At 40.7% G+C, this 12,457-nt stretch overlaps 1 protein-coding gene across 1 annotated transcript; it reads left to right on the top strand.

The window, feature by feature from the left end:
- Positions 1–2,345: 2,345 nt before the first annotated feature.
- On the top strand, positions 2,346–7,106 carry C12H9orf57 (chromosome 12 C9orf57 homolog). Its single transcript, XM_016206664.2, has 3 exons — positions 2,346–2,397; positions 4,316–4,438; positions 6,982–7,106. The coding sequence occupies exons 1-3, from the start codon at positions 2,346–2,348 to the stop codon at positions 7,104–7,106; spliced, it is 300 nt and encodes a 99-aa protein (XP_016062150.2).
- Positions 7,107–12,457: the final 5,351 nt, after the last annotated feature.

The raw sequence follows: 12,457 nt of genomic DNA, 5'->3' as shown, positions 1-12,457 counted from the left end.
TGGCCAACAGGTACATGAAAGATGCTCTACATCATTAATCATCAAAGAAATGCAAATCAAAACCACAATGGTATAATCCATACCAAAAATATTACTTAGCAATAAAAATAATGAATTACTGTTAAAGACAGACATAGAAAGATTTTCAACATAGTTTTAAACAAAGGGAGAATTAATATGTAGAGTATAATACTATTTTTGCTAAACAAAAAAGCAATATTATGCATATTTCCAAGTTACAAGTATATTATAAAAATGCACAGAATAAAAAGGATGCTCATTATTTTGACAATGTGGTTACATTTGGAAAGACACTGGGTTTGGTGGAAACGTGGTCAAATTGGAACATTTTAATGTTCTTAGTATTTTAATTTACTTCAAGAAGAATGTATTAATTGAAACTATATATTAATTTAGAAATAAATATTATTTAAAAAATCATATTGCTTTCTGAATGTACCAATATCTGCTGTAAACATATATTTTTCATAATCAAGACCAAGTACCTTACACAATGGACAGATAGTATACCCACATGACTATGTACATGTGAACTAATTAATCTGTAGCATAGCAAATACAGAAATCTTTAACCAAATTTACAGTTAATCAGTTTAACTTTTGACTGACTTAGTCTTATTACATTAATTTTATGAGTAAGGCAATGAAGTTCTATATAGATCAGAGTGTTCAAATGAAAAGATTTCCTGTTTACTTGGGCAATTTTCACTGTTTAAACGGTTTGGAATCTGGTGGATCAAAGACTTGCCTTGCTGGTTTCAGTTATAACGGACGTCATTACATCACAAATTTTATTTGTTGCTATCCTTTAAATAACTTCAGACCTAGAAAATTACCACAATACCTCAGGTAGGTAAGTCATGAACAACTGAAATGTTATATTTTAGTTAATCTGAGAATGTGTTTCTCTTCATTTTAATAAGTATTAACCATTATTAACTGTCATATAATAGTTTTCCTCATAAATATGATCATTTGCTATGAAAGCATTAGTTTATTTTTTTTTAAGAGGTTTTTTGTTTTGTTTTTTAATTTATCTTCATTGCTGGAAGTGTTACGGATGTTCCCTTTTTCCCCATTGACCCCTGCCACCCTGCACCCACTCCCTGCCCCAGGCCTTCACCACACTATTGTCTGTGTCCATGGGTTGTGCGTATATGCATATAAATCCTTTTGTTAATCTCTCCCCACCCACCCACCCGCCCCCACCTTCCTTCCGAGATTCGTCAGCCTGTTCCATGTTTCTATGTCACTGAATCTATTTTGTTCATCAGTTTATTATGTTCTTTAGATTCCGCATATAAGTGAGATCATGTGATGATTGTCTTTCTCTCCCTGGCTTATTTCACTTAGCGTAATACTCTCCAGGTCCTTCCATACTGTCCCAAAGGGTACAAGATTCTTCTTCTTTACAGCTGCGTAGTATTCCAAGATGTAAATGTGCCACAGCTTTTTTATCCACTCATCTACTGAGGGGCACTTGGGCTGTTTCCAGATCTTAGCTATTGTAAATTGCACTGCTGTGAACGTAGGGGTGCATGTATTCTTTCTGATTAGTGTTTCAAGATTCTTAGGATATATTCCTGGAAGTGGGATCAATGGGTCAAAAGGCAGTTGCATTTTTAATTTCTTGAAAAAACTCCATACTGTTTTCCACAGTGGCTGCACCAGTCTGCATTTCCACCAGCAGTGTACCAGGGTTTCCAGAAGCATTAGTTTATAAAGAAGCATAAATAAATATTTTCCTTTGGGCTAATAGTTAAAAGGATTTTTACCATGATATCAATCTAGAAACATCATCTATCTCACTTCATATTTTTGCATTAAATAATTGCCATTCAGGAAAACAAGGGAGGGAATGATGCTTGATAATGAGAAGACACTTAAACTTAAAATGTTCTTTGGAATGAGGAGAGGTTTCATGGTGCATTTTTAAAAATATATCTTTATTGATTTCAGAGAGAGGAAAGGAGAGAGAGAGATAAAAACATCAATGATGAGAGAGTCGTCATTGGTTGGCTGCCTCCCGCACGCCCCCTACTGGGGATCAAGCCCGCAACCCGGGCATGTGCCCTGACCGGGAATCGAACCACGATCTCCTGGATCCTAGGTCGATGCTCAACCGCTGAGCAGGTACATTATTTTTCTTCCTTCACAGAATAAATTTATTTATACTTTATTAATGAAATAAATGAAACTTAGCCAGTCATTTCCCTTTTTTATAATAGCTAAAATAAATATGTAACTTCATTATTTCCCCAGGAAAGATTTAACGGCAGGACTTATCTTTCCTCCCATCTTCTTTTCCATCTAGAAAACTAAGAATGAGAAGGATTGCCTTCAGTGGTGTTTTTGTCTTATTCTGCCTCTTAGGTGGTAAGTCATTAAGGAAGCATAAATCAAAGCAAGGGAAAATTATCTAAGAAATTGCAGAATTACAATATAAGTGGTGTGTATCTTAACCAAGGTAACTAAGGTGCTTCCAACAAGGCCCGAGTAAGCACTTATATAATATAATATGAGCTAACAAGTAAAATTATAAAATAGAATAGCATACTTCAGAATTAATCATGTAAAGAAATTATTTATTTTACATATAAATCTAAAGCATTAAATTTAATTGTTAAATCAAAATATATCGTGTGCTAAAAACCAATAATACATTTTAAGACAAAAAGAGACTAACAGGAAGTGAATGGGATTTGAGAACATAGGTATCAATATTCAGGCAATGAAAAAATTACAATCAGCACAAAGGCCTGCAAGTTAAGGCATCTTCTTGGGTCAAAGTAAAGAATGTGAGAGGCGAGGTTTGAAGGAGAAGGTTGTGGATATCGGGTGTGGAATCAGAGAAAGGAGGGGCCACCTGAGAGGGAGAGAAAGAAGACAGGGACGTCAGAAGGCGCCGTAGCTCCTGTGACCTGGTGTGGTTACTAAGAACAAGGGTTTGGGATTCCAACTGACCTTTTTAAACTGTCTCTGCCACTCGGGCAAACTGCTTAAAATCTTGAGGCATCCGTTTTCTTTTATGTGAAATGTGGCAACTACAACACCTGCTGGAAAGGTTTATTATGGGAAATAATTAGACTAATGCATGTAAATGGCTTATCAATCGGCATAAGTTTAGTTCCTAAAAGGTATTTGTTGATTGATGCTTGATTATGGATTGAAAGTTTGTCTGTCATGCTTAGTGAGAAAACCAATGTGAAGTTTCCAAAATGTCTTTAGTTGAGGTTGACACTGGGTAGAAGAGTCCAGAGGTTAATTAGCCTCATCAGCCAGACTCTTCTATTAAAACCAATCTCTTCTAACCCCAACATGACATATAAATGGCATTGCACAAAATGTCTAGTACACTCTTCTTTGAAGTTATCAAGGGATAGGAGTGACATGGCAATGGTCTTCATATATTAAGAAACGGGAACTACAAACACTAAGACAAATTTCCGCTGAATTTCAGAAGAATCTTTTAATAATCTGAACTGGTTTTAATTGTGATGAGCTCTCCATCACTTGCCAAGACTGCCTGCAGGAGTTGTCATAACAGAGATTCCTGAATTCAGTAGAACCAGTGGTTCTCAAAGCCTGGTCCTGATATCTATATCTAAATCACATGACTTCTGCTGTTCCTGCAAGTCTAAAATACAGATTCCCAGGCCCCACCTCCTCTGGGGCCAAGGGCTTTCCTCTGGGAATCTGTGCTTATTTTAACTGCTTAAGTAAATCTAATTCAAAGTCAAATTTGGAAACAGATCTTCTAGATGATATTTTCCATCCTTTTGGAAATGAAAATGTTGACCACGCTTAAGAATTTCAGGGCTATTTCTACATAACCAAAATGAATAACATTTTTTAACCACTGCATTTGAGAATGGAAGATAATCGATATATAAACATGAATCAAGCAATAAATATTCACAGAGAACTTACCATGTATAATGTGCTGCTTTAGACATTGGAAGGAAGGTCTCATAGTGGCTATATGGCTCAAATTAATTTTCCTGGCTAAATAACTTTGAATGAACTTAATTAGGCACTGAGGAACTGAATAGATTTTAACCAACTAAGTTATTTAGACCACCTGGCCTCATTTTTAATTAGTATCAGCTCAGAGTACTTCCAATTCATGGGTGTAACATATGTAAAATCAAAATTTTAAAATATTGCTTACTTTTTAAAGTTGAAAATCACTGCTTTATTTTTGGATCTCTCTTTCTCCCCCCACCCCCTTTTCCCCCCTCTCTCTGGTCTTCGTCTCTATTTTCCCCGTGTATTTTCTTTCCTGTGTTTGGAGATGTTGGAGGTCTGGTTTGCAGGTCATGCAACCTTTCAATCCCCTTCCATGGATGTCTTTTAGACTTTGGAACCTGCACAGCAAAACCTGATCAGTACTGTTTTAAAGAGGTCCACAGTAAACGTAAGTCTTGACACCTAAAAAAACCCCACTTATTTAAAATGAGCACATTCGCTGAGCATTTACCTGAATTATATTACACCAAGGAAACAATACAATGATATAAGCTGGATCTTGTCACTATCCCCATTTTTTAAACATGAGAAATCTGAGAAATAGATTTAAAAATTTGCACAATGTTACACAGCTAATGAATGTTGGAGCCACGATTCAAATGCAAGTACTTTGACTTCTGAGTGCACATCCTCAGTGAATCTATACACTGCTCGCTCACATCACCCCATCCTCACAAACAATTAACCCGTAATTTGCTGGCCCTTCTAAGCACAGCGCTATGCAACTGCGCAGGCTGCAGGCCCAGGAAGCCAGCCTCGTCTGTGTACAGTACAGAGCTAAAGGTAAAAACCCAAATGGAGAAAACGTTAGAAGAAACTACTGGAGAACATATTTTAAGCTTGAAAGAGAGGAGGCTTCCTTAACATCCAAAAGACAAAAGTACACAAAATGGTAGATAAATTTGAATATATCAATATTTAAAATTGAAAAGGTAAGGAATAAACTGGATGAAAGTATTTGAGATATAAGTAACAGAAAATAATATTACTATCTAACCAGAATAAAGAAGTTCAAAAAAAATTTTTTTTTAAATACCAACAATCAGGAAAAAAAAAAATTATTTAACTTGTTAAGGGAAATTTAAAGGCAATTTTCCAAGGGGGGAATATAAGCGACCTGACCTGAAAACATAAAAATCTGCACAACTCATCAGTGAATAGCAAAGAAATGCAAGTTACAGAAATAATATCTTTCTTTATGAGACTGGTAAAAATTATAAAAGTTTTATAATATCAAGTTGTAGTGACAGTGTGGGGAAATAGGAACTCATACATTTCCAATGACAGTTTAGATTGGTTTAACATTTCAGGTAACCTCCTTAAAATTTTAAATGAGCACAAACTTGTTTTTATTTCTTGTTATCTACTTCAGAGAAATAGTTACACGTAACACCAAAAGGCATGTATTAAGGTTATCACTGCAAATTTATATTTAATAGTAAAGTAATGGGAATAACCTACATGTCTGCCTATAGGTGTTATTAAAACTATGACACATCCACACCATGAAATACTAGGCAACACTTAGATTGAACTAGATCCCTTTGTTAACACAGGAAAATCTCTAAAACATTGTTGAGAAGGATAAAAGTCGCAAAACAGTATGTATAGTAGGCCACTTATGAATAGACATCTCCACAAAGCAAAACTAAATCTCTCCATGGAATTGGGGAAAAAGAATAAAAATTAGAAGAGATCAAAGTTGGGAGAAAGGAATAGAGTTTGGGGGTCATATCTGCTGGAGTTTGGGGATTAAGAAGATTTCTTGAGGATTTCTCAACCTGTCCAGCCGAGGTCCCTTCTCTGCACTCCGAGTTCCCTGTGACTGGCACCTTTGCCAGTCAGGGCCCCTTCCTCTTGAGGGAGAAAGGTGCCCAGGCTCCCTGGAGCCCCCTCCCTTCCTGAGTGTGGACAAACAGTCATCTCGTAAGCTTGACCTCAAAACAAGTCTTAAAGGACTCTGTACGTAAGAACCTGGAGGCTTTCATAGCACAATATTGATAACAGTTCTGAGTGGGTCAAGGACCTAATGATTACAACGTTGTGAGGTTTCCTAACTTGGAAATGTTGCCATGTCACAACGATGTGAAACAAATAGAGCTGGCATTCACCCTTTGGACGGTTTTACCAATAGGGTTTCTCATCTTTGATACTGTTGACACTGGCAGGATAATTCTTTGATATGCAGGGCTCTCTTGTGTATTGTAGGGAGCGTATTTAGCACACCCTGGCCTCTGCCCACTACATGCCAGTAACATCTTCAAGCTGAAACGACAAAACTACCTCTGTCCTGTGGGTGGGGGAGCAAAACCACCCCTAGTTGAGAGGCTACTGTTTGCTCAAGTTTCCAACCATCGCACCTTCTGCCGTCTTTGGTGGAATTGCCCTTCTGCGTTCTCTCATCTGAAACGGGGTGCTAAGGTACAGGATACTACTGACACTTACTTGGCACTTTTGTGTATTTTTCACATTTTTTTGCAGTGAGCATGCATTACTTCTATAATAAGGGGGAAATTAAGTGAGGTCAAGGACACACCTCATTTTTGGGATACATATATCGAAATGATCCTTCTGAAGATTCAGGCCTTTGAGTAATGCATGACCTGGGTTAAACTGGGGGATGACATGAGGAAGCTTCCAAACAGCTAACAATTCAACAATTCTACACAGTCGATGGCAATTGCATGGCTTTTATCTTCTAAGTTTGAAAGCTATTCTGTTTTACAGTTTCAATGCTTTCGAATTGCAATGTACCCAACTAGAATGCTTTTAGGTGGGAGTTCTTAAAGGCAAGATGACTGTATTGTGATAAACCTCGGTTTTTGCTTTGTGTTTGTTATTGTTGTGTGTGTGTTCTTCATCTGTTTTCTGAGGTCAGGTGGGTTGTACCTCGTAAGAAATTCTCTGCCTCTGCCTCTTTGTTTCCCTCAGGTGGAATTCGCTGGTTTTCAGTTAAAAGCTGCTCAGAGTCCAAATTGGATTGCTTCAAGAGAATTGTGAAAAATTATGAAGTTATTTCTACTCACTGCTGCCGTCGTCCGTTGTGCAATTTCTGAGCCAGCGGCCCTTCTCCACTGGCTGATGGGTCAATCTCAGAGTCTGACCTGGTCATCACAAGACGACAGCTACCATCCATCAGCCCTCTGCGAAGAACCTCAGACCTTTGCAGGTTGTAGGGAGTTATGGTCTGAAACCAATTTTGTCTTTCGAGGTGCCCAGCTTCTTCCCCCACCAACTCCAACTAGTCTCAGAAACATCCTTTCCAACACCATCTCTCTCCTCCCCTCTTTTTGCTTAATTCTCTTTCCGAAGAATTTAGGACTACAAAGAATTAAAAACGTGAGTGATTCCCTGAGTCAAATTATGTACATCGTCTCTAGTTTACTAATTCTCCTAATTATTTCCATAGTCCGTAATATAGTTACAAGTGAACTGCGTAGCAAGATACCAAATGACCTGGGAATGTTCATTTGGTTTCCAAAGGAAATTGCCTTGCTCTTTGGGGGAATTTATGGTATGGAAGGAACTGATTTAACAAATACCGTAGGAAAAATAAGTCATAAATCAGCAAACTAGGCCTGAGAGAACTATGACCCCAAATGGCAGGGGGCTCAAGCAGGTGCAAAATCTGATACTTATTTCTCCCATTTGCATCAGGATTTGTCCAAATTCTGGATTTCCATACCTTAGCCACGCCTAAATTCGCTGGCTTGTCTAATTTCTGCAGATTAAGCAATTCCTCTTGAGCAGGAGGATAGGTTCCCATCCACAAGGAATTAAAAAAAATTTTAACCGCACTTCACATTTTTAACATATTCAGTTATTCCTATTCAATACCCTACTTATGTAACTTCGAAATTGTTGTCTTTTAAATTTTAAAGTTGTTTTTTTCTGTATTTTTAGAAGCTTGAGAAATTCACATGGTAAATAATCAATCTCAATAAAACCTTCTGCTGGCCTTTGCTCAGAACCTCAGATTCTCACACACGGAGGGCCCCCAAGGAAACGAGACATTTTCCCCCACACTCATTTCAACTATATTTCTTAGACCATTTTTCTGAACTCACTTAAAAAAAAAAAAAAGCCTCTTCATCTTGAGATGTAAATGCATTTACCATTATTTTGTCACTTTCTGCATCAGCCACATCGGTAAACTGTGGTTATCCCAAATCTGGGAACTTCATGGGGAGTTTAGTTTTATTTTTATTGTTTTTTAAATGTACCCTTATTTACCAATATAGTGGGGATCAGATGATGAGTCACTGACTCCATGAGCTTCCCAAACTTAATTTGCAATCCCAGGGACATAAGGAGAGATTTAGGAAGCGGGTGCTCGTTTTTTCCCTTCACCTGCTTCCCCTCACAGAGGAGATGGAAAGGACTGGATCACAAGGTCTCAGGGCTCCCTTCAGATCCTGACGTTTTATGACTCCGCGTTGACTAACACCTCTTTGCGGTTGTTTCCTTACATTTAAGAATAAGACTTGGTGCTGCCTACAGCCCATTACATAGGCCCTGGCTGTTGTGATTAATGCCCCACCCGGCTCTGTGCGATGCCGGCGGGTGCAGGAGAAGAGCCAGCCCCAGCGGGCCCGCCCGGAGCAGGTGTGTGCAGCCAGTGTCACACAGAAGTCGCCATGGGAACAAGAGGCGACGTTTGCATCCTTGCTGTAGTAGGCTGGCTGATGCCCTCCCCCTCCAAAGATGTTCGTGTTCTAATTCCTGGAAACTGCAGACACGTTGCTTTACGAGGGATTTTGCAGATGTGTTTAAGTTCAGGATTTTGAGATGAGATTTTCCTGAATTACCCCAGTGGGCCCAATGTGACCATAAGAGTCTTTATAAGAGGGAAGCAGGAGGGTCAACGGGAAGATGCTAAGCGATCGGTTTTGTAGGTGGGGGGAAAGGCTTCACAAGCCAAGGAATCTGGAAAACCCCCAGAAGCTGGAAGAGTCAAGGAAATGGGGTCTCCCCTGGAGCCTCTAGGAAAAACACAGCCCTGCAGGCACATTTTAGACTTGTGGCATCCAGCATGTGACATAATAGATCTGTGGGTTTTTAATTTAGGTATAATTGACATGTAGCATTATATGAGTTTCACATGTCTGACATGACTATTTGGTATTTGTATATATTATGAAATGATTACCACAGCAAGTCTAGGTAACATCCATCGCTATATATAGTTACAACAAAAATTTGCTTTCTTAGGCAGACGGGGGTGAAGAGGGGGAATGGGGGACATCTGTAATACTGTCAAAGATAAAAATGTATATATTTTTAAAATTGCTTTCTTTTAACATGGCGATTTGCTCTTGTAGGCATGGGAAACAAATACACTTGATCATTCCGGGGAGGGGACAGTGAGGCATTTCCTCTGTCTCCAAGGTGGACACACCCAGCACTTGGTTTACATGGGATCTGATTTCAAGAGAGGCACCTCAGTGCCTCATATTGTCTTCTTTTCCTTGTAACAATTTCTCAGTCATAATTTCCCTAGAAATACACAAATGGTCTACAGACCTGCGATCACATCTTATTAGTTTACACCTCCCACGCAAGCCCCTATCCATTTAAAATGTCTCTGGCTAACAAGTTTATTCTTTCCCTGTCCCTCACGCCCAAAGACAAAGTGATACCTGACATATCTAAAAGGCATCAGACTGAAGGGCTCATGGATCTGGGGACCTGCCTTGATCCTCTGAATACCAGGTTGGCTTCCTTGTTGATTAATTTTTTTCTTTTCTGCAACTGAAATAGAATCCTCAGTGGTTCATGCCCCTTAATTCATTTAAAAGACAAGTCTTTGCAATCAATAAGTGGGGGCATCTGGAGGATGTGGCAGGGAAAAGACTGAAATGATTCTATTAGCAAAGGAGGGTTGGAACATTTTGCCTGCTAGCACTCAGTGATGAGGTTTCCTGAAGTCGCAGAGAGCACACATTTTATAATTGCTGCGGCCCTTGCTGCTTTCCCCACTCTACGGACGGACCAGGAGGCTAAGCCCCGCAGCTGATAGATGGTGGACTGGGAACTGCTGGTGACATACCACGTGATCTCTACTCCACCACAAATGCCAGCCCTTTGGAGAACCACGTGGGTGGGCAAGGAGCTGCGGGTGGTGCCACCCTGACTCTTGTGAGCCTGGCAAGGACTTTGGGAAGAAAGAAATATTCAGTTAGATAATGATGGAGAAAAGTCTGGAGCCCTGAATGCTACAGATCACATTGGCAGGAAACCATCTTTAATTTTATTTTCTGCACTGAAGAATTTCATGTGCTAATAACTTTATGACTAAAACTGCAGGCCAACGTACTATGTTGGAGACATGGTAAAATACCCGCCTCTTTGCCGGGATCTGAGGCCATCTCAGTACTGTCTGTCCAGGGTAGTTCACATTTTCTCTCCCTGTAGCTGACCCATATGGCTGCAAATCCTGCAAGTGAAAGCATTAGAGGTGGCTGTACCTGCTGGTGGATACATTTCCCTTGTCTTGCATATTTCCTTGATCTCTGTAGATCACTGCTGGTGAGTAATCCCTCTTTAGGCTAAACCTCAAATCTTGATGGCTGCAATCTATCCTTCCCATAACTTACTAGTGTGAGTATATTTTCTACTCTCTCATCCGCACACATACTGAATAAAGTTAATAGATCTGCCATCAGAAATTATTGTGTAGAATGGAACTTCCAGGCAGAGCTGTAACTAGCAATTTTGGTGCCAGGGCAAGCATGAAACATGCCCTCAAATTAACTTTGTAATTCATGTCTTGGCTCACGTATGGCTGTTATTGATGATACTTACCATCTGGTAGCTTCCTATTTTAACTAACTATTCTTGCTAACTAAGCGTTAAGCTTAGTGATACTATGCACATGTGCTGTTGAATTAATTGCACAATTATTTAAAAAGCTGGCACACTGTGAATTTCAGAGACCTGGGGCAAAAGCGTAATGGCCAGGCCCAGACACGGCTCTGATTATGGAGAGGAAAGAGAGAGAAAGGAGTCGTCGATGACAGTAGACATTTGAAGCACATTGAACCCATTAATTCAAATCTTTATTGAGCAATTCTCACATGTCAGGGATAGAGGAGGTGATGCGGGTACAATAGTGAATAATTTATGGTGCAAGGGAAGCCTAAACAATCATTTTATATTCTCTCTCTTGGTTCTGGGGCTGACCAGGCTCCACTAGGTAGTTCTCGCTTGAGGTTTCTCATGGAATTAGAGTCAGAGGCTAGCTGGGGCTGAAGTCACCCATTAACAGGGCTAGCTGGGGGCTGGAACAGGGCGGGCGAGGGGGCTCGTCCAGCATCTCTGTGTCTGCGTGACCGTCCCACGTGGTGTCTCTAACTTGGCAGCTTCACGGTAGCCTGACTTCTTACATGGCAGCTCCGGGTCCAGGGAGAGAAGACAGAGACGAGGCCAGACAGGAACTATCCTGACTTTTATTACTTATCTTCAAAAGTCACACATGTCACTCCCACTGGACTATGAGTTGAGGCGGTCACAGAGGCCCACACAGGTTCATGGGGAGAGCGTAGAGACGCCACCTCTTTTTTAAAATTTGATTTTAGAGAGAAAGGAAGGGGAGAGGGAAAGAGAGACACATCGATGTGAGAGAAAAACATCAGCCGGTTGCCTCCAGTCGGGGATCCAACCCAAAACCTGGGCGTGTGCCCTGGCCGGGAGTCAGATTCCGTGTGCAGGGCCGCACTCCAGCCGACCGAGCCACGCTGGCAACACCACCTCTTGACGGGGAAGTACTAAGTTCCTGGAAAAAGATGAGACCCAAAATGGAGTTGAGGACATTTTTATAAAATACAGTCTACCACAGGGTCCATGAATTTCACCAGCCTGTCAAGTGGGTCCATCGTGTAAAAAATAAAAATAAAAATAAAGAAGCCCCTTCCAGAACCTTTCATAACTGAAGTTCACTCACATTACGTGCCTCACCCTGACATGCTAGCCCCCACTTCTGCATCCTGCCTTGCGGTCGCATCCAGCCTGGTCCCTAGTTTCTCTGTTCATCTTCTAGTTTGACTTCATTGCTCTGAAAGGACCCTTTTGAAGGACCCCCACCTCCAGAACACACACACATAAGCAAGCGCTCCTCTGGATTTCATTTTCCTGGTAGAAATCTGTCAGAACCTAAGTGATGCTGTTTGAAACTCACCAGCGACATCCTGTTCTCTGCCTGTTGGATTACATTTGCCTGAACAATTGGTGCTCCCGGGAGAACGCCGCTACCAAAGCCACGTGCCGTGGGCGCTCGGGCCCAGGGGAGCCTCGCCTGTGACCTGGGCCTCCTGGCCGCGCTGCCCTGAGTGCCTCTGCCATCTGGTGGCCACAAGTGGTAACTGCACTCTGCGGTCTAACCCAATGGCTGCCCTTGCGCGGCCCTTTG

The sequence above is a fragment of the Miniopterus natalensis genome, chromosome 12, assembly GCF_054644295.1.
Source record: "Miniopterus natalensis isolate mMinNat1 chromosome 12, mMinNat1.hap1, whole genome shotgun sequence".
NCBI classification, from domain to species: Eukaryota; Metazoa; Chordata; class Mammalia; order Chiroptera; family Miniopteridae; genus Miniopterus; species Miniopterus natalensis.
This window is presented reverse-complemented; position numbering and strand designations above follow the sequence as displayed.